Source organism: Trachypithecus francoisi, unplaced genomic scaffold (genome assembly GCF_009764315.1).
Source record: "Trachypithecus francoisi isolate TF-2019V2 unplaced genomic scaffold, Tfra_2.0 Lachesis_group12, whole genome shotgun sequence".
Classification (NCBI taxonomy): Eukaryota; Metazoa; Chordata; class Mammalia; order Primates; family Cercopithecidae; genus Trachypithecus; species Trachypithecus francoisi.
Window position 1 is genome coordinate 100,797,134 of NW_022681457.1, and position 21,875 is coordinate 100,819,008.

The 21,875-nt window shown below is 52.5% G+C and overlaps 1 protein-coding gene across 1 annotated transcript in view; it reads left to right on the forward strand.

Annotated features, from left to right (window-relative positions):
• The window catches only part of MYOM3 (myomesin 3), a 60,373-nt gene that overhangs the window by 18,400 nt on the left and 20,098 nt on the right, over positions 1-21,875 (forward strand). The window contains exons 10-22 of the mRNA XM_033227831.1: positions 1,068-1,229; positions 1,862-2,003; positions 3,497-3,696; positions 4,363-4,416; positions 4,901-5,028; positions 7,466-7,649; positions 9,953-10,124; positions 13,436-13,557; positions 13,961-14,148; positions 14,996-15,122; positions 16,256-16,434; positions 20,408-20,522; positions 21,221-21,377. Coding sequence (XP_033083722.1) covers positions 1,068-1,229; positions 1,862-2,003; positions 3,497-3,696; positions 4,363-4,416; positions 4,901-5,028; positions 7,466-7,649; positions 9,953-10,124; positions 13,436-13,557; positions 13,961-14,148; positions 14,996-15,122; positions 16,256-16,434; positions 20,408-20,522; positions 21,221-21,377 — 1,930 coding nt within the window. The remainder of the gene's footprint in view (positions 1-1,067; positions 1,230-1,861; positions 2,004-3,496; positions 3,697-4,362; positions 4,417-4,900; positions 5,029-7,465; positions 7,650-9,952; positions 10,125-13,435; positions 13,558-13,960; positions 14,149-14,995; positions 15,123-16,255; positions 16,435-20,407; positions 20,523-21,220; positions 21,378-21,875) is intronic.

The window sequence follows — 21,875 nt, forward strand, 5'->3', positions numbered from 1 at the left end:
TGGCATCACTGCACTGCAGCCTGGGGGACAAGAGCAAGACTCTGTCTCAAAAAAAAAAAAAAAAAAAAAAAAGTGAGTAAGGGCACTAAAAGCAATGGGAACAGAGCCCCAAGGTCGGGAGGCAGGAGGGCACCACAAGCACTCGGGGCAGGCTGCGACAGTTGCATCGGGCTTTTCAGAGTCAGGGTTGTGGTGCAGATGAACAGTTGCTGACCTGTGGGCTGGGAAGCCTCTGGGGACGTTTCAGGCAAGGCCTGGAGAAGCCTGGTCAGAGCCAAGGCAGGCCTATAGCCTAAGGACCCAGAGTAAAGTGCTCCTCTGGCACCCCCAGCTCTGAGCCCAGGGAGGCTGTACCTGCTGGGGGAGTAGGGAGTAGGGAAGCCATCAGGATCCCTGACAACTGCAACAACAAGGCTGAGACGTTTTCCCAAACTTATAGATCTTCCAGAATGGAGGTGCTGACCGGAGGGCGGAGCCTTCCCATGGGGTAAAGAGAAGAGCTGGCCCCACAGTGTGGCCTAGGGGCAGGGCCCACCCTGAGCTCCGGACTCCGCTTCTGAGTCCCCATCCACCTCCTAAGCTCCCATCCTGTGAGCCCTCACTCCCCTCTCTGACCCCTAACCCCTCAACAAGTCCTCCACCCGCCTCACCGAGGCCCCAGCTCTCTCAATGAGACCCAGGCCCTTTACTGAGCTCCCACCCCCTGCAAACGGGCCCTCCTTCTTTGAATCCCCTGACCCCATACAGGGACCCATCTCTCTTGCTCCTACTTCCTCAGAGAACCTACAACTCCTCACCTTGTCACTGGCTATGTCCCTAAACCCTCACTCCCTCATTGAGCCCCAGCCCCACACTGGCCCTTCTCTACTCCCCAAGCCCTCCGCAAAGAGTTCTCTGCTACCTTGGCAAAGCCCTGGAGGCCACCAGCTGCACCCAAGGCCTGAGCTGAGCCTCACCAGCCTCTCTGTCTGCCTAGCCAGGGTCTCCAGGCCCCCCGAGTTTCCACGGTTCCCAGGTGAGACCAGGACCCCCCACAAACTCAATGGCCCCCCGCTTCCCCTCCACAGGGAGGCTACTGAGGTCCTTGAGACGTCGGAAGATCCTCTACGCAGACCGCCAGGCGTCCCTGAAGGTGTCCTGCACCTACAAGGAGGATGAGGGGCTCTACACGGTCCAGGTGCCCTCACCCTTCGGACCCCGGGAACAGAGCACCTACGTGCTTGTGAGAGGTGAGGGCATGGGTGTGTGCAAGGTGACAGCAGAAGCCCAGAGACCAGGGCTCTGCCCCTCGTTTGCTGTGGAACCTTAGGCAAGGGCCCTGCTGTCTTGGGGCCTCAATTTCTCTGCCATAAAATCAGGGCTTTGGGTTGGGGTCTCCAAGACTCCACATGACATCCTGTGACTCTCCAAAGGGACGTGGCCTGAGAGTTAGCCCGGCTAGAGCCAAGGAGGCGGGGAGCTGAGTGTGGGGCTGGAGTGATTCTGGCCACTGCTTAGGGCCTGGGTTCACATCCTGGCTTTCACTCACTTCACCAGCTGGGTGACCTTGGGCAGGTCACTCACTCACCTCTGTGACACTCAGTTTCCCCATCCAAAGAGGGGAAGGCTGCTCTGGGGCTGGAATTAATTATTCCACTTGTTCAGGTACTTGGTGTAAAATGGGTCCCCAAGAAGTGGTACTGCCACCCTTCCCTCAGATACTGCTATGGGGGTGGGGGACTCATATTCAGGCCCCAGTCCTCAAGATCAAAACTGAGCCCCTGGAGGATGGATGAGAAGAGGATGCTGGATGGGAGCGGGAAGGGCCTGTCACCAAATGGCCACTGACTAGAAGGGCCTCCCTCTCACCCCCGGGTTTCAGATGCTGAGGCCGAGAATCCCGGGGCCCCAGGCTCCCCGCTGAACGTCCGATGCCTGGATGTGAACAGAGACTGCCTCATCCTGACCTGGGCGCCGCCTAGTGACACCCGGGGCAACGCCATCACTGCCTACTCCATTGAGCGGTGAGTCGGCCTCTTGAGTGGCAGAGGCCCTAGGGCTAGAATTCTGTCTGGTTGTGGGAGCCACAGCAAAGAGGAGGCCCCATGCCTGGCCTCGGAGAAACCCCACACCCCCCGCTCCTCAGAACAGGACAGGAGGCAGGCTGTGCTGTGTCATTTAGGGGCAATGGAGGGGCATCCATGCCTCCAAGTCTCTGTCATGCTGATGCCTGGAATTCTACGCTGGAGTCGACTACTGCCCTGTGGACCCTCTAGAGCTGACCCAGAGGAGCAAAACAGGGAGTGCTTGAACCCTGAGCACAGTGAATTCATGGGCTATTTTCCTTCCTGAATGACAGAGAGAGATGGAATAGCACTGATCCCAAGGGAGGAGGCAAACAGGTAGACAGCCCAGAACCTCCGGCCTCCTTCCTGTGTGGCCGACTCTGAAGGCCCAACTTGAGGAAATAGCTAACGCTGCCACAGACGGGCTCATGACCATGCTAAGGGCATGCCTCATCTCTTTCCATCCTTACAACGACCCCTCTCTAAAGAGGAGGGGACTATCTAATGCCCCCTTCTATGGATAGGGAAACCAAGGTATGTGGGGAGATGACTTTGCTCAAAGACACATTTGTCATTAGTGGTGGAGACAAGACTTGGACCCACATGTTATGACTACCCCAACCAGCTGGTAACAATAAGGGTAACATGCACTGTCACACTGCCTGGGACAATGGTACCAAGAGGGTCCAGAGAGCCCAGGCTTGGAGGGTCAACCTGGAATGCACGCCAACTTAGGGAGGGGACAAGCTCAGGTGAATCCTAACTGTGTGACCTTGGGCAGGTCTTGTCACTCTCTGAGCCACAGACCCTCCATGTGTACAGTGAAGGTGACCACACATGCCCCCAGGACTTCCAGGGAGATGAAACAAGGGCTGGGTGTGGAGGGCACAGCACAGCCGTGGGCTCACGATGATCCCCCATGAAAGGCACCGCTGCTGGTCAGCATCAGGGATGGTGAAAAGGTCTCCCGGGGACCCAAAGTTGGAACCAGCCTCTTCCATTGGAGAGAAGAACTTTAATTGGTAGAGATGAGCTGGGCAGGCTCCCCCAGTTAAAGAAAAGCCTTCAGGCCGGGTGCGGTGGCTCACACCTGTAATCCCAGCACTTTTGGAGGCCTAGGCAGGTGGATCACAAGACGTCAGGAGTTCGAGACCAGTCTGGCCAACATGGTGAATCCCTGTCTCTACAAAAAACACGAAAATTAGCCAGGTGGTAGTGGCCTGCGTCTGTTATCCCAGATACTCTGGAGGCTGAGGCACGAGGATTGCTTGAACCCGGGAGACGGAGGTTGTGGTGAGTGGGGATGGTGCTACTACACTCCAGCCTGGCAACAAAACAAGGCTCCGTCTAAAAAAAAAAAAAGAAAAAGAAAAGAAAAGTCCTCGTAGAGGCTCACATTGGGAAGGTGTGCAGTGTGGGCAGGGGCTGAAAGGTGGGCCTGTCTCCAACAGGTGCCAGGGTGACTCTGGGGAATGGGTCCCCTGCCATGAGGCCCCCGGAGGGACTTGTCGGTGCCCGATCCAAGGCCTCATCGAAGGTCAGAGCTATCGGTTCCGGGTGAGAGCCATCAGCAAGGCGGGCAGCAGCCTCCCCTCCAAGGCCTCAGAGTTGGTTGTCATGGGTGACCGTGATGCAGCCCAGAGGAAGACAGGTGGGTACAGAGGTCCTAAGCGACTTTCTAGAACATCAGTCAGGGAACCCTCAGGACTATCTCACGCAGGAGACAATCCGGCCCTCAGGAACCCCGAGTCTGATGGAGGAAGCACAGCCCAGCCCTCAGTAAACACTAGTCTGACGAAGGAGACAAAGGCCAGCCCTCGAGAACTTCCAGTCTGATGGAGGAGGCACAATCCGGTCCTTAGGAACCCCTAGCCTGAGAAGGAAGATACAGCTAGTCTAATGGGCAAAACCAAACCATCCATGGGAGAGACCAGTCTGAGGGAGAACCCCACCCCAGCACCTGTCAGATGTCCTTCAGCTCGAGTGTGGGGACACGGCCCTCTCAGCCCTCGGGAGCCACGCTGACTTGGGTGTAAACTCCACCACGGCAGGGTGCCCGGCCCCAGGCGCCTCCTTCCTCCTCTCTGTCTCCACTTGTCCCAAGAGAAAGAGCATCTACCAGGGCCTGAGAGCAGCAGGGCTCCACTTGGGACTCCTGAGAAAGCTGAGGTCACAGGGCACCTGTCTGAGGTTGCACAGTGAGGGCTGCCAGGCCAGGACTGGGACAAGGCAGGACGCAGAGCCTGGTGTGGGGTAGGCCCTGGCCTAACTCCTCCCGTCCCACCCCCCACCCTCCCATGCTCCCTTCTCATCCTAGAGATCCCCTTTGGTCTGGGAAACAAGATCACCATCAGCACAGATGATTTTGAAGGTATGCGGGACCCTCCTATGTAGTTCTGGAATCTGTATCGTTCTGGAAACTCTGTATCGTTCTGGAAACTCTGTATCGTTCTGGAAACTCTGTATCGTTCTGGAAACTCTGTATCGTTCTAGAAACTCTGGGAGGTGAGCCGGCAAGAAGGCAGAAACTGTCCGCAGAAACCTGTGCAGGATGTGGGGGATCAGGGCAGGTGGGGCCTAGTCGGAGGCAGCCAGAATGCCGGGGTCACGGTGGCCCATCTGGCTGTGGCCCTCCTGGAGGAGGGAACATGTTGGGAAAAGTCCTGGCCAGGGCAGGGGGAGACATGGGTTCTGGCCCCAGCTCTGCCCAGCATTGCTGGGTGACCTGGAGCCAATTACTACCCCTCTCTTGGGGACGGGTGGAGGTGTATTTCCCTCCTCCATGGGATGAGGCACTGAGATTAGGGCGTCTCTGAAGGCCCACCCATCTCCGTCCTGGGTGACTCTGATTCCAGATACTGTGACCATCCCCTCACCGCCGACCAATGTCCACGCCAGCGAGATCCGAGAGGCCTATGTGGTTCTGGCCTGGGAGGAGCCGAGGCCCCGGGGCAGAGCGCCACTGACATACTCCCTGGAGAAGGTAGGAGACCCCGAGGCCCCAGCCCCAGGCCAGCCTGAGAAACAGCATGCTGTGGGACCCTGGGCAGTGTCCCCTGGGGAGGCCGTCAGAGAATAAAAAAGAAGCCCCTGGCTGGAAGGACCCAGGCATGGCCGCACACAGAGGCATGCGGATGGATTGAATAGCCTTTTGCGGCTACCTCTAGCCCTGGGAGGCCAGTCACTGCTGGTTGTTCCTGAGGCTGTTCATGGAAATACACAAAATACAAGGCACAGACAACAATGACAATATGATCCACCACTTCCTGGGTACCTCCCTGCCCCCAAGTCGGCTGGCATCAGACCACACACTGGGCCAAGCACTTCTTGGTGGGACTATGTTGGGAGGGAAACGAGGCTGGTACCCTCCAGCCAGGGACAGGAACCAGCAGCACTTGCAGAGCCTACGGAGTGATTAGCACTAGGAGGTGGCTCTCACCGGGGATCGAGTGGGGGCAGGGGAGACCCCAGTAAGGATGCAGCAGGTCTTACAGAGTGGACTTCACAGTGAAGGGGAGGCAGGATGGCGGAGTAGAAGACAGCATGGGTGTTAAAATCTGTTCAAATCCTGCCTTCTGCTGTGTGATCCTGAATGAGTGTCCTAACTTCTCTGAGCCTCAGTTTCCTCCAGCATAGAATAGAGAACCTGCCCTGTGAAGATGAAATAAAACACGGCCCGCAGCCAGAGCCTGCAATCCCCGGGATCTGTCAGTGCTTCCCAGGGAGGTGTTCTTGACTATCTCCCTCAAGTCACAGACTAAGTTTATCTTCTCACTACTTTCTGGGCCCAGCACAATGCCTGGCACAAACCAGGTGGACAGAGAAGGTTTAGGGAATAAGTGAATTTAAAATTTCCAGGGAGGAATCTCTGGCTCTGGTTATCCAAACGGGCCACTCTTTTCACACTCATGGGTAATCCTTTTTCTCTGACGTAGGAAAGCTATAGACAATTGAGGACTGGTTTAGTGAGGTGGTAGGGTATCATGGTGGAGATGTGGGCATCAGACTGCTTGGGTTCAAATCCTATCTCTGCTACTTACCAGCTGTGTGACCTTGGGCAAGTTACTTAGCTTCTCTATGCGTCTGTTTCTCCTTCCATAAAATGATAATAATCATACACAGCTTGTAGGGTTAGTGTGAGGATCAAATTAATTAGCGCACATAAAGACTTCGAATAGAGCCTGGCACACAGTAGGAGCTCAGCAGTCTTCATGGTTTCTTACAGTGATTTCTTGTCCTACCTGGTCTAGGCCACTGACAGCCAGATGGGCTTGGGAGGGGGAAGACCACAGAGGATGGAATCAGTGGGTCCTCTGGTGCTTCTAGGTCTTAGCTCTCTTGCCCAGACTCAGCAGAAAGGGTCTCTGGGTGCCTCTCTCATCTGTATCACCCTGGGCTCTTCACCCTCCATCTGCCCAGAGACTCGGAGTTTCTGGCTGCTTTCTGGGTCCCTGACACTGTGGAGAGTAAACAGGTTTGCAGCTACCCACACCTGAGTGAAGTGAAATACCATATCCACCAGTTATTAGATGCAGGACTTTCGGCCAAGTTACCGAAACTCTCTGAACCTGACTTTCCTCATCAGCAGAGAAATTAACACTTTCCTGCAGGGTTATTGTGAGAATTCATTCATTTGTTCATTCGTTTGTCCCAGAAACATAGATGGAGCACCTGCCATGTGCCAGTGCTGTTCTCCATCCTGGGGACACAGCAGTCGGGGGAGGGAGTGCCAATGATAAATGGAGTAAATCAGTAGAATATTAAGTACAGTAGTGAGTGGTAGGTGCTAAGGAGAAAGACGCCAAGCAGGGAGGGGAACTTGAAGTGTGGGGAGAGGAGCTGCTGACATTTTTAGATGGAGTGGCTGGGAGGGCCTCCTCACTCCCCAGGAAGGTGGGTTTTGAACAAGACGGAACTGGGTTATAGGTAGAAACAGAGGGGAGACCAGCCAAGAGGCTATTCAGATCATTCAGGTGCGAGGTACTGACAGCCTGCGTCAAGGTTATGGTGGGGAGCATGAAGGCGATAAAGCATGGCTGGGTTCTGGGTAAATTTTGAAGAGTGAGTCAACTGAGTTTGTTGATGGAGCACATTTAGGGCATGAGACAAAGAGAGGAAGAGCCAAGGGTGGCTCCAGGGGTTTCACCCGGGGGACTGGAAGGATGGGGGCAACCAATGCAATGCAGGTGTGGGAAGCTCTGGAGCGGCGTCGTGGACAGGCTGGACATGAGGTCTCGGTAGGTATCCAGGTGGAGAGGCGAGGAGGCAGATGGGGCAGAGCTCCGTGCTCAGGGTCAGCCTGGGCTGAGTATAAAGGATCATGAAAGCACATGGGCTGGGGACAGAGATCATCGGAGGTGACCAGCAGAGAGTCGGTCTGGGCAACCACTTAGCCAATGTGAGTTCCTCTGTTTCTTCAGTCAGTCATAGGTAGTGGCACCTGGGAGGCCATCAGCACGGAAAGCCCTGTGAAATCTCCGAGATTCGCCGTTCTGGACCTGGAGAAAAAGAAGTCATATGTCTTCAGAGTGCGAGCAATAAACCAGTATGGCCTGAGCGATCCCTCAGAGCCCAGTGAGCCCATCGCCTTGCGGGGCCAACCAGGTACCCTCGTGATGCAGGGGGTCGGGGAGGAGGCAGGCCAGGCCAGGCTCAAGACCTGAAGCTGCAAGGACAAAGCCCTGCCCACTTCCCTGTCCCTGCTCCCTTCTACCCATCATGAAGCTGAAAAGCAATTGACCTCAGGCCTGGCGAGTTTTAAGACAACAGAAATTACATTTCTCTGGGCAGGAGGCTCATGGAGGGAGAGAGCCTTCTGCTGTTTTCCAGATCAGCAATGAATGGGTTACAGAGTGCAGCCGGGTCCCGCACAGCAGCTGTGCAAGCAAGTGGTCCCTCCATTCTACAGGTCTCTGGCCTGCCCCTAGATCCTGCAGCCCACTCCCAAGCAGCCCCCGGCACCCTGCCTGGTGGGAGTTGAGCTGTCCCACCTGAGCCCTGGCTTACCAGGCAGGACACTGTTCATCTGCAGCATAACGGGGGACCTGGGAGAGTCATTTCCAAGCTGCACACCTTGCTGTCCTCAACTGGCAAACTCATTGTTTTTTGTTTTTTGTTTTTTTTTTGAGACGGAATCTCGCTTTGTCACCCAGGCTGGAGTGCAGTGGCGCGATCTCCACTCACTGCAAGCTCCGCCTCCCAGGTTCACACCATTCTCCTGCCTCAGCCTCCCGAGTAGCTGGGACTATGGCACCTGCCACCGCGCCCGGCTAATTTTTGTATTTTTAGTAGAGATGGGGTTTCACCGTGTTAGCCAGGATGGTCTCGATCTCCTGACCTCGTGATCCGCCCATCTCGGCCTCCCAAAGTGCTGGGATTACAGGTATGAGCCACCCGCGCCTGGCCCAAACCCATTGTTTTAAAGGGCCTCGTTACTGCTCCTACCTCTGGCTCCTTCCTGAGTCTCCCAATTGCAACTCCATCCTGACCCCAGCTTCCCAGGGCTCCCACCTCTGAGACCTCTGGATTCTGAGGTTCTTTACCCTTTCATCAGATTAGAAGGTTCCCTGTAGCTGCCATCACAACCAGCCCTTTAAGGAACCTTTCTGCAGTGCCACCTATGCAAGAAAAGCCTGGTTTGCTGAAGGTCCCATTTGGAGAAGATTTCAAAATTCTAGATTTGTTCTGCTTCAACAATTTAGAGGGGAGAAAGTACACACACGCACATGCACACGCACACACACAGCACGTATGAACAAGTTGGTGAGCAAGTGGTGTTTTTCTTTAATTCTGGTGAACATTTGGATTTGATTTGGGGCCTGGCCAGTGAGCAGTTTGTCATCAGATGTGGGCAGTCTCTGGACCATAAACCAGACTTAAATTGTACCAGGCAAGGCTCTGGTATAATTCAGAAAGGAAGGGAGGGCAGGGCTAGAGGTGAAACCTTCAAAGAGGTGAGGGGTGAAGACCTGGGATAGGCAGGACCCTTAGGAATAAGAAGAGAGGAGAAAAAAATGGAGCAGGTCAAGGAACAGAAGCTTGGAGGAGTCCAATGTTTGGGGACCAAAAGAAAACAGAGAACCACCAAAGGATGTGTAAGGAATTTAGAAATAAAAAGAGAACTAGGAAGATCATGCACCTGCCATCCATCAGTCCATCTATCCATCTATTCATCCATCTTTCCATTTATTCATCCATGAATCCACCTGTCCACTCATCCATCCATCCATTCATCCATCCATCTATCCATCCATCCATCAATCTATCCATCCATCCATCATCCATCCATCCATCCATCCATCTATCCATCCATCATCCATCCATCCATCCATCCATCTATCCATCCATCCATCCATCCATCTATTCATCCACTTATCCACCTGTCCATCCATCCATCCATTCGTCCATCCATCCATCCATCCATCCATCCATCCATCCATCCATCCAACCAACCATCTATCCATCCATTCATTCAACCAACCATCCATCTATCCATTAAACAAGTTACAGCAGCCCCTACCTCAAGGAGCTTAGTTTCAGGGAGCCACGAAAATCAGTAGAGAAGTTTCAAGGAAAGAAAACTGAGATTAAAGATAAGGACTGAGGAAAGCTATCAGATTTGGTGACTTTTGAGTGAGAGAGAGTGTGTGTGTAAGGATGAATGAGTGAGTATGCTTTTGTGCTTTAGTGAGGAAGCAGAGATGCTCAGAGGTAAGGGGAGAGAGGACTTTTAGGATACACTTCTGGGCCTATGGAAGAGTTCCCAAAGTCCCCAGCAGGTCAGGAATTCATGGGCCTTGATTGCTGTGGGAGCTCCTTCTGGCCTCTCCCCATGCTCCTCCCCTTCCCCAGCCTGTCAGAGCCACATAGCTCAACCTTCTCATTCAGCCCATGTTTCTATTTTTTAGCTACCCTCCCTCCTCCAGCTCAAGTTCAAGCTTTCCGAGACACGCAGACCTCTGTCTCCCTGACATGGGATCCCGTGAAAGACCCAGAGCTCCTGGGTTATTACATCTACTCCCGGGAGGTGGGGTCATCTGAGTGGCAAACAGTTAACAACAAACCCATCCAAGGCACCAGGTACATCTGCCCACCTGTATCAGTCTGTTCTCACACTGCTATAAAGACATACCTGAGACTGGGTGATTTCTTTTATAGAGAGGTTTAATCAGCTCACAGTTCTGGGAGCTGTACGGGCCTCTGCTTCTGGGGAGGCCTCAGGAAACTTATGATTATGGAGGAAGGCGAGGGGGAAGGAAGCATGTCTTACATGGCGGGAGCAGGAGAGGGAGAAAGAGCAAAGCGGGAAGTGCTACACATTTCCAAACAACCAGATCTCATGAGAACTTGTCCCCTGTCTTGAGAACAGCAAAGGGGAAATCCGCCCCGACAATCCAGTCTCCTCCCTCGAGGTCCCTCCCTCAACACTGGAGATTACAATTCAACATGAGATTTGGGTGGAGGCACAGAGTCAAACCAGATCACCCCCTTCCTGCACCAGGCATCCTTGAAGGGGGGCCATAATAATAATGAAGCCCAGCGTTTCACAGTATCTACCCTGCGTCAGGTACTGTTCTAGCATTTTTCCTATGTGAAGTCATCTAGTTCTACCTGCAAGTCTATACATGTAGGACTATTATTTTTATTATTTTACAGATGAAGAAACTGAGGCTTGGAGAGGTTACATAAGGTTACATAACTTGCCAAAGCCCCTGTAGCTTAGTACGTGGCAGGACTGGGCCTTGAACCCAGATGGTCTTTTTCAACAAACCTCATTGAGAATGTGCTATTTGCAGGACACCATGGATAGAGATGACCATGCCTTGGTCTCATCCCTCCAGGAGCTTACAGCCAGAGAGAGGTGGGGGGGGCGGGGCAGAGCAGTGAAGAGCTTTGGAGCCAGGGAGGCCTGCGTTCAGGCTCCACACCACCCCTCACCCTTTCTGTATTAGTCAGGGTTCTCTAGAGGGACGGACTAACAGGATAGATGTACATATGAAAGGGAGTTTATTAAGGAGTATTGACTCACACAATCACAAGGTCAAGTCCTACAACTGGCTGTCTGCAAGCTGAGGAGCAAGGAAGCGTGTTCGAGTCCTAAAACCTCAAAAGTAGGGAGGCCAACAGTGCAGCCTTCAGTTTGTGGCCAAAGGCCTGAGAACTCCCGGCAAACCACTGGTGTAAGTCCAAGTCCAAAAGCTGAAGAAATTGGAGTCCAATTTTCAAGGGCAGGAAACATCCAACATGGAAGAAAGATGAAGGCCTAAAGATCATCCAGTCTCCTCCTTCCATATTCTTCACTGCTTTATCCTAGTCACACTGGCCTCTGATTAGATGGTACCCACCCAGATTGAGGGTGGGTCTGCCTCTCCCAGTCCACTGACTCAAATGGTAATCTTCTTTGGCAACACCCTCACAGACACACACAGGAACAATACTTTGCATCCTTCAGCCAATCAAGTTGACACTCAACCATCACCCTCCCTGAGCATCCGTTCCTTCCTCTGTAAACCAGGAGGGTGGGACCACATTCCTGGCCTCTTGGCATTCCAACTCACACTCCACTCTGAGGTTCACTCCTCATCCCCTGGCCCTGAAAGACCCTCATCCTAGCAGGCACAGTGAGTATTGGGGCTTCTGGGCTGGTAACTTCTCTTGATATAGGAGCTCTGTCGGGGAGGGGGCTTAGGTGATAATACCTCTCCCTTCCCTTTCCAACATACAACTTGCCAAGCCCTGAGCACACCTGACTGGGCTGCCCACACCCTGGGCCATGAGCCAAGGTCATCTGACTGAGAAAAAGGAACAGCCCCAGTGCCCCATTGGTCTTTGGTGCCTCACAGTTAGCTGTGAGGGGTCCCTCATAATTTGTTACCAGAAACAGATAAAATTCCCAAGTTGGAGAATAATCAGGTTTTTGACAAATTAGCTCAGAGTCAAGCTTATCCCTACAATAACACCTCTCCTCCAACTTGCATTCAGCTGTGCTTCCCTGAAGGGGAGGGCAGGGGTTGGAGGGCTGGCATGAATGGGGTGGCATGACCGAGGGAAGTGGCATACAGAAGTGAAGGTGGCATGCTGCTCTGGCATGTCCAGAGAACTTGTCCCACATGTGCATGTCATCTGTTACCTGTGTCGTGACTGGAAAGAGGCTAAACCTTGCTGCCCAGGAGTTGGAGCCTGGGGCAACAGCAGAAAGGGAGCTAAGTTGGGCTGTGGTGGTCCAGGTCACTGTGGAATCATCAGGCTCCACAGAGCCTGGCTCACAAAAATGTCTGAATGAATGAATGAATGGATGAATGGTGGGTGGGCAGGTGCTACACTGGTGCTCAGGAGACCTGGCTACCATCGGGGCTGAGCCCCTAATTGGCTGTGTACTCTTGGCCATCTCTGCCTCTGTGGTAGTGCTTCCCTACTCGTAACATGAGAAAACTGGATCGTTTCACCCCTAAGGGCCCTTCCAACACCCAAGACTTTGTCCTCATCTCCAGAAGAGGGATAAGTAACAGCATCTTCCTCAGAGGGTGTTGTGAGGAGCACCTGGTGGGTAGACATAAAGTGAGTGCCAGACAAGGGCACGTTGCTATCGGCATTATCGTCATTGTCATCTGTTGTCAACGGGGTCTGGTCTGGGGAGTCATCCCAGCCTCCCCTGTTCAGGTGCTGCCTGACCATCACCCACTTCAGTGCTCCATCTGTCCCACAAAGGCATGTTCCCCCTTTAGAGGCACTTGTCCCCAAGCAGAGAGCTTGCTGCTCTGCTAGCTGTCAACACTTGATGTGACTGAAGTCCTGGGGACTCCTCAGGGACCACTAGCTGAGAGGAGCTCCCTGCAAAACAAGATTTGCTCTAGGAGAATGTTGATAGGTAAAGAGAGAGAGAGGGCCACAATTTGGGTCTTATCAAGAAGGGACAGAATGAAAAGGACATTTTTCTCTAAGCCAGAGCATTCTTGCGTGTCTCTGGATGACAACTCTCTTTGAGGGCTCTGAAAGGACTCTGTGTTTTTGCATCACAGCATTAGTGCAGGCATTAACGGCCACATGTTCTTTTTCAAGGACAGAGCCCAAAGTCTTGAAGATGTAGCATATGGTGCTGGGTCCAGTGTTGGCTGCCTTTGCTTTAAATTAGGACCTTTCCTAGCGTGTTTGCATTTTGAGGGTGGATCTGGAAAAGCAAACATCCTTTAAAACCCTTAGGTCTACCCCCTCCACGGTGTCATCTCGGGCATTGCCATGGGATCAAGGGCAATATTTTTAGGAAGAATTGACCTGGAACTTTCAAATTCTACCACGCTGGTGACCACTTATTCCACAAAGTTGTTCTAGAAAGTTTGGGAATGTCTCCAGGCTGTTTGTACATCCATGAAAGCTGCACATTTCCCTCCCAGGTTTACAGTTCCCGGGCTGAGGACGGGCAAGGAGTACGAGTTTTGTGTCAGGTCAGTCAGCGAGGCTGGGGTAGGCGAGAGCTCAGCCGCCACCGAGCCCATCAGGGTCAAGCAGGCTCTGGGTGAGTCCAAGGGCAGGTCCAGCCTGCAAACCTCCCTGGGCTGGGCGGGGAGCTGGGGCTCATAGACCACATCTTGGAGGGCCCAGTCCTAGTGGCTCGTGGCACATACGACCTCTGAGGGAAACTGGAGCTGGCCGTGGCTGCCCTTTCCTTTGGGAAGGAAGTAACCATGGCTTGAGGTCATGGGATGAGGCCTGAGCAGCTCTAGTGGGTGGGGAAGCCTTCAGGCCCAGAAACCTGAGGCTCCGATGCCCTCCTGAGGCACAGATACTGCTGGCTCAGGGAAAATCCCCTGGAGTAGGGCGGGCACCAACTAGGGGAGGCTCATCGGCTCCCTCAAGCCCCACTGTCCAATCCAGCCACCCTAGGGAGCAGCTGTTCTCACCTCCTTACCTCCCTGTAGCTACCCCGTCTGCCCCATATGGCTTTGCCCTCCTGAACTGCGGGAAGAATGAAATGGTCATTGGGTGGAAACCCCCCAAGCGTCGTGGAGGTGGCAAGATCCTGGGCTACTTCCTGGACCAGCATGACTCAGAAGAGCTGGACTGGCACGCAGTTAATCAGCAGCCCATCCCCACCCGGGTCTGTAAGGTAAGGCTGGAAGGTGGCCCCAGCCTGTGTCATGACTGGTTTAGCAGAGACCGGAGGGCAGTGCTTGAGTCTTGGAGTCTGACAGAATCTGACAGAGGTCTCAAGTTCCCCTGCCTCAACCATCGAGATCATTTTCCAGTGCAGACCCACCTTGAACAGAACTGTTTAGAGCCCTCAAGAATCCCAGCACTTTGGGAGGCTGAGGCGGGTGGATTGCTTGAGCTCAGGAGTTCGAGACCAGTCTACAACATGTTCAAAACCCTGTCTCTACAAAAAATACAAAAATTAGCTGAGTGTGGTGGCACGCACCTGTAGTCCCAGCTACTCGAGAGGCTAACACGGGAGGACTGCATGAGCCCAGAAGGTTGAGGCTGCAGTGAGCCATGTTCATGCCACTGCACTCCAGCCTGGGTGACAAAGTGAGACCATGTCTCAAAAAATAAACACAGGCCGGGCGCGGTGGCTCAAGCCTGTAATCCCAGCACTTTGGGAGGCCGAGACGGGTGGATCACGAGGTCAGGAGATCGAGACCATCCTGGCTAACACGGTGAAACCCCGTCTCTACTAAAAAATACAAAAATCTAGCCGGGCAAAGTGGCGGGCGCCTGTAGTCCCAGCTACTCGGGAGGCTGAGGCAGGAGAATGGCGGGAACCCGGGAGGCGGAGCTTGCAGTGAGCTGAGATCCGGCCACTGCACTCCAGCCCCGGCGACAGAGCGAGACTCCGTCTCAAAGAAATAAATAAATAAATAAACACAAAAGCAAAGCCCCCACAGACCTCCCGCTCTGAGTCGCTCCGCATCCCTCCCCCAGCCTCAGCCTCACAGTTTGCGTTTCTGCTCTTCAAGGTCAGTGACCTTCGTGAAGGCCACTTTTATGAGTTCCGTGCCCGGGCTGCCAACTGGGCAGGTGTTGGCGAGCTGTCGGCACCCAGCAGCCTGTTCGAGTGCAAAGAGTGGACAATGCCCCAGCCAGGTGAGAGGCCTGCAGGCCTGAAGTCCAGTGCCTACCCTTCCCTCCTTCCCCAAACCTACCCAGTGAGATGAAGGCCGCAGCACTCCTCTGTGCATTCAGGCTTGCGCTGTTTGTCCTGCACCCCAGGCCTCTGGCCCTTCCACAAACCCACTCTATAATTCCTGACACAAATGGAGTCCTAAGCCTGTCTTAAAGGACCCCTGATCTGGGCCATCAACTGGCCCAGCACAAACTATTTCCCAACTCGAGACCCTGCCTGCTTCTGGACATAGACCAATATCCAGCCCCAAAGGTGCACTGCTAGAGTGAGCAGCTAGTCCTGGTTTGCCTGAGACTTTCAGTTTACTACTGAAAATCCCATGTCCCAGGAATCCTCTTGGTCTTGGACAAATGGACAGTTGGCCACCCTACCCACTGTTCCCATTAACCCTGTGAGCCTTCTCCCAAATGAGCCCCTCACCTCCCACTGAGGAAGGAGAATCACACTTTTCCATCATTTTGTTCAGCTCAGTTCTGTTTTCTACACAAAACCTCTCCCTGAGTGGCAGATAACTAAAATGTATGATGCTTTTGACAGCAACAACTATAAACAACTAATATTTATTGGATACCTACTAGGTACCAAACACTTTTCATAAATTATCTCACTAATGCTCACAAAAGCACTATATTACAAGAGCTGTTATTATCCCCATTTTACAGATGGGGGGACAGGGACAAAGAGGCTAAGTATCTCGCCCAAAGTCCACGTATCTGGAAGAGGTGGAGTTTTGACATGAACCCCAGAGGTCTGACTCTAGAAGTTACACCCTTGGCCCCCACACTAAACACTGAAGCACTTTAGAAGGATTAATGCTGTCTGGGATGGGGATGGGGAAGGTCAGGGAAGCTACTAGGAGGAGGGGAGGCTGAGCACATTTTGAAAAGTGAACCCTGTTTCAGGCCCAGAGCCAAGCTTTGTCATGATGCCAAGGTTGGCCCGGGCTTGGCGACACCCAGAGCAGGCCCTTCCTGGCTTGACTGTGACTGATGGATTGACAAGCTTGTTGACTGACTGCTGGGCTTGCTGCCCACCTGGCTGGCTGCCTGGCTGCCCAACTCACACATCTCTGCCCATCTCTCATTTGTCACAGGCCCCCCGTACGATGTACGGGTGTCTGAGGTGCGAGCCACATCCCTGATGCTGCAGTGGGAGCCCCCACTGTATACGGGAGCTGGGCCTGTCACAGGCTATCACGTCAGTTTCCAGGAGGAAGGCTCTGAGCAGTGGAAGCCAGTCACCCCGGGCCCCATCTCTGGCACCCACCTGAGGGTAAGTTCTTATGCCTTCGTCTTCTCACTGGCCCTGAGCCTTCCCTGCCACTAGAATGACTAGCGCTGGAATGACCTCCAGACATCATTGCCCTCACTTAATGGCAGCAGAGGACCAGAGAGGAAGAGCGATTTACCTAGGGTCACACAGCAAGTTGGAGGTAGGTCTGGCTGGCTCGTGCCCATGTCCTGCTCCATGCTAGGCAGGCGCCTCCGTAAAGACTCACTTGCTATCAGCCAGGTATATCACCACTTGCACATGCATACGCCTTGACCCCGGAATTCTGCTTCTGGTATTGAATTATAGAAAGGTAATTAGGCAAATGTGCAAAGATCTAAGGATAAGGATGCTTCTTGTAGCCTTGTTTATAATGGCTCAAGCCGGAAACAACTGAAACGTCCATTAGTAGGGGTGTTGCTTAAGTTCATCACAGTGTACCTTAAAAGTAGAATCCTGTGCCAGGCAGTATAAATAAGGCAGTTAAAAGAACAAGACGGTATAAAGAATGGAGATGGGCAGGGCATGGTGGCTCATTTCTTTAATCTCAGCACTCTGAGGAGGCCGAGGTGGGAGGATTGCTGAAGCCCAGGAGTTCGAGACCAGCCTGGGAAACATGGAGAAACTTCATCTCTACACACACAAAAAAATTAGCCAGGTGTGGTGGTACACACCTGTAGTCGCAGCTACTCGGGAGTATCACCTGAAGTGGGAGGATCACCTGAGCCCAGAGAGGTCCAGGCTGCAGGGAGCCGTGATCGTACCACTGCACTCCAGCCTGAGGGATAGAGCAAGACCCTGTCTCAAAAAAAAAAGAATGAGGTGGACCTACATGCATGTATTAACACAAAAAGGTATCCATCCTATGTGGCTAAGAAAAACAAAGCAGAATACAGAGTAGGATATTTATATGTGAATAGCATATAATATATATAACATGTTATATATAACATAGATAAATAAACATGTATGCATGAGTGCAAAGAGTGGACAATGCCCCAGCCAGTTGTCAGCCAGGTAAGACAGTGACAATGCCCCAGTCTCAGTCTTGAGACTGACAGAGGTCTCAAGTTCCCCTGCCTCAGCCATCCAGATCATTTTCCAGTGCAGACCCACCTTGAACAGAACTGTTTAGAGCCCCCAAGAATCCCAGCACTTTGGGAGGCTGAAGCTACATGTTCCTTAATTTAAATGAGAAACAAACTCTAGAGTCTTTGGCTGAATGAGTCTAGCAGAATCACTGGTTTTGTTCTGGAGTTGTGGTTGCTTTAACTTCCACACGTGCGGGAGGTGAGGAAATCACAGAGTGTCTTCTCCTGGCCTAACCAAGACAATTCACAAATACTTAGACATGTCAGGAAACAAAGATGTCACTTGAAACATTATTAGCAGACACAAAAATTACTACCTTAGACGACCAATCAGAGTTAGACTTCCAGGTGACTGAAGGCCACTTTCACAGGCCATCGTGTCTACACCTAGGGCCAGCATGTCTCAGGGCCTTCTTTATTTGAGGAATATTTGTAAGAATGTGATGTGGATTAGGTTCCATTTTCTGCAGCCCTAGGGAAAGGTGAAGTATTTCTCCAGCCCGTTTTCCTGGGTGCTTTTCCCCAGCAGGCAGGAAGATACGCAGTTTTCAAGCCCATTCATCAACATTCCATGAGGGAGCAGCCGGAGGAAAGAAGGCTGGCTCAAGAAGCCCGTCACAATGGGAAAGAATAAGATACTAACAAATAGGATAGGTGCATGTCCTGTTTCTACCTGGATTATGTCCTTGGAAAAGTCTAAAAAGATTTTGCCCAGGCGCGGTGGGGGCTCATGCCTGTAATCCCAGCACTCTAGGAGGCCGAGGCAGGCAGATCTCCTGAGGTCAGGAGTTCGAGACCAGCATGGCCAACATAGTGAAACCTCTTTTCTACAACAAAAATACAAAAATCAGCCACATGTGATGGCGCGTGCCTGTAGTCCCAGCTACGCAGAAGGCTGAGGCAGGAGAATCACTTGAACCTGGGAGGTGGAGGTTGCAGTGAGCCGAGATCGCACCACTGCACTCCAGCCTGGGCCACAGAGTGAGATTCCATCTCAAAAAAAAAAAAAATCTCTAAAAAGATTTTTACCTTGGCCGGGCATAGTGGCTCACACCTGTAATCCCAGCACTTTGGGAGGCTGAGACGGGCGGATCATGAGGTCAGGAGATTGAGACCATCCAGGGTAACACGGTGAAACCCCGTCTGTACTAAAAACACAAAAAATTAGCCGGGCGCGGTGGCGGGCGCCTGTAGTCCCAGCTACTTCGGAGGCGGAAGCAAGAGAATGGCGTGAACCCAGGAGGCGGAGCTTGCAGTGAGCTGAGATTGCGCCACTGCACTCCCGCCTGGGCAACAGGGCGAGACTCCATCTTAAAAAAAAAAAAAAAAAAAGATTTTTACCAAATGGTTCATTCTGATCATGTCTGGGGGAGGGCCTGCCAGGGGTGCTTTAGTCCTTCATGGCATGTTGTGCTGTGTCACTGAAAATGTTTCTCAACAAGTGTGTATTTCTTTTATAATCGGAAAAAATTAAAATACCTTCATTTTACAAAAAATGAAATTAAAGCCACCTCAGACAGAATCAGGGAAGACGAGCCTCAGCCCGGGGACTCTGCTGAGACCTTGAGGTCTCCTGACCTCATATAGGTGAGGTCTTCACCTATATGAGTGGCTCACCCCCTCCGCATGTACGTTGGCCCAGGCCAGGGCAGGACAGCCTTGGTGACCTGGCACTGGCTTCTGCATGTGGACTGTTGGCCACCATTCGGTCAGTTAGCCCCTGGCTAAACATTCCTTCACACCTGCTTTAATGCCAGGCCTGGACCAATTCCTAGGCATGAGAAACTAAATAAGTCACAGTTGTTGGCTAGCAGGCAATAATAATACTGTGTGATAAATGTTGCAATTGAGGGGGTCTCAGGAATTCTGGACCCTCAAAAGAGAAGGTGAGAGGTGTTTCCTGGAATCCTTGCATCTGCCGAAACTGAGTGATGAAGCACAGGCTACAGTGGAGTGAGCTAGGAGGGAGGCAGGACGGCATTCCGGGCAGTGCACTCAGCAAGGGCAAAGGCAGGAGGTGTGAAATGGTGTGATGGGTGTAGGGATGCTGAGAGAGCTGTGGCGTGAAGGGGACAGATGGAGGGACAAGAGGACAACAGGCTAAGGCCAGGTTAGGAAGACTCTAGGTACTCAACCTCGAAATTTGAACTTGACCCTGAAGGCCACTAAAAGATGTACACACCATGAGATCGGCAGAGATAGACTTGGAGAGAAGGGTCCCAGGGCAGAAACACCCTTTAGGAAACTGCTGGACTACCCCAGGTGAGGAGAAACAAAGCCTCAGTCATGGCTGTGGATGGGACCTGGAGGAAAGTGGCCACATTTAAGAAACATTAGGGAGGTCGGGCGTGGTGGCTCACACCTGTAATCACAGCACTTTCGGCGGCTGAGGCGGGTGGATCACCTGAGGTCAGGAGTTCGAGACTAGCCTGGCCAACATGGTGAAACCCCGTCTCTACTAAAAATACAAAAATCTGCCCGGCATGGTGGCGAGTGCCTGTAATCCTAGCTACTCGGGAGGCTGAGGCGGGACAATTGCTTGAACCAGATAAGCAGAGGTTGCAGTGGGCAGAGATTGTGCCACTGCACTCCAGCCTGGGTGACAAGAGTGAAACTTTGTCTCAAAAAAAAAAAAAAAAGAAAGAAAGAAACATTAGGGAAATAAAACAGATGGAACCTGGTGATTGGTGGAGAGAGCCCAAGAAAAGGATGGCAAAGACAATCGCCAGGTGTTGAACGGCCGTCTTTGTCACATGGAAAGATGAGGGACACAAGAAGGGAGAGAGTTTTCTTGTTGAGAGTGGCTCCCCGAGTGGTTTCCTGCACCCTGGGGCCTGGAAAACTCACTGCTGTCCTCAGTGCTGGTTCTTGCCCTCTGCCCTCAGGTTTCTGACTTGCAGCTAGGAAAGAGTTACGTGTTCCAGGTACAGGCCATGAATTCGGCTGGTCTGGGGCAACCGTCCATGCCCACCGATCCTGTGCTCCTGGAGGACAAGCCAGGTAGGAGTGGCCGGAGAGGCCAGAGCTCTGCCGCTGGGCTACACTGTTGGGGACGGGTGGAGTTCAAGGGAAGCTGGGAGAAGCCTGATGCTGTGCTAGGCCCTCACATTTCTCTGGCCCTCCAGCAAGCCCCTGAGGGAGGGGTCATCATCCCACATTGAGACTGATTTTATTATAGCTCAGAGAAGATCAACCAGGTCACATGCTGGTATATGACAGAATCACTCACCTCTCCCAACTAACTATAAAGCACATTCTCTTTCCATTCTTTTAATTATTCATTCATTTAATAAATATTTGGTGATGCCCACGTTGCACTGTGAATACAGGAGTGAACGAGAGAGTAAGATCCCTGCTCTAATGTAGGAATGGGGGGAGCAGAGGGCAGTAAACAAGTAAACTATTGCATGAGGAAAGCGATCTAAGATAGAGATAAGTGCTTTATTATAAAAGAAAGAATACAGGATGATAGGATGGGGCAAGGTTGCTTAGCTAGGGCAGTCAAGGAGGGCCTCTCTGAAGAGGAGACATTTGAGGTGAGAAGGAGCCAGATCATGCAATGCCTTGGCAGCCACAGCAAGGAGTCAAATTTATTATTAAGAGCAACGGGCAGGCCCTGGAGGTTTAAGCAGTGGAGGGGTGTGACCTGGTTTATTATGCATAAACATCCGCTGCCCTCTGTTGGATCTCGCCTTCAGGTGCCCATGAGATCGAGGTTGGTGTGGATGAAGAGGGCTTTATCTATTTGGCTTTCGAAGCCCCTGAAGCCCCCGACTCCTCAGAGTTTCAGTGGTCCAAAGACTACAAGGGCCCACTGGACCCCCAGAGGGTCAAGATCGAGGATACAGTTAACAAGTAAGTGAGGCAAGGCCGGGCGCGGTGGATCAAGCCTGTAATCCCAGCACTTTGGGAGGCCAAGATGGGCGGATCACGAGGTCAGGAGATCAAGACCATCCTGGCTAACACGGTGAAACCCCGTCTCTACTAAAAATAATACAAAAAACTAGCCAGGCGAGGTGGCGGGCGCCTGTAGTCCCAGCTACTTGGGAGGCTGAGGCAGGAGAATGGCATGAACCTGGGAGGCGGAGCTTGCAGTGAGCTGAGATCCGGCCACTGCAGCCCAGCCTGGGCGACAGAGCAAGACTTCGTCTCAAAAAAAACAAAAAACAAAAAACAAAAAAAAAACAAGTAAGTGAGGCGAGAGGAGAAACAACTGCTCAACGAGACCCAAATACTGTCAGAGGAGCTGGCAGACACTCCCGGCTGAGACCACGGGGCAGGACTCATCGATGATGGCTGAAAGGTGCTGCTCGGTCTTTCTCTGAGGACGCTGACTGCAACCTTAGTGAGAAG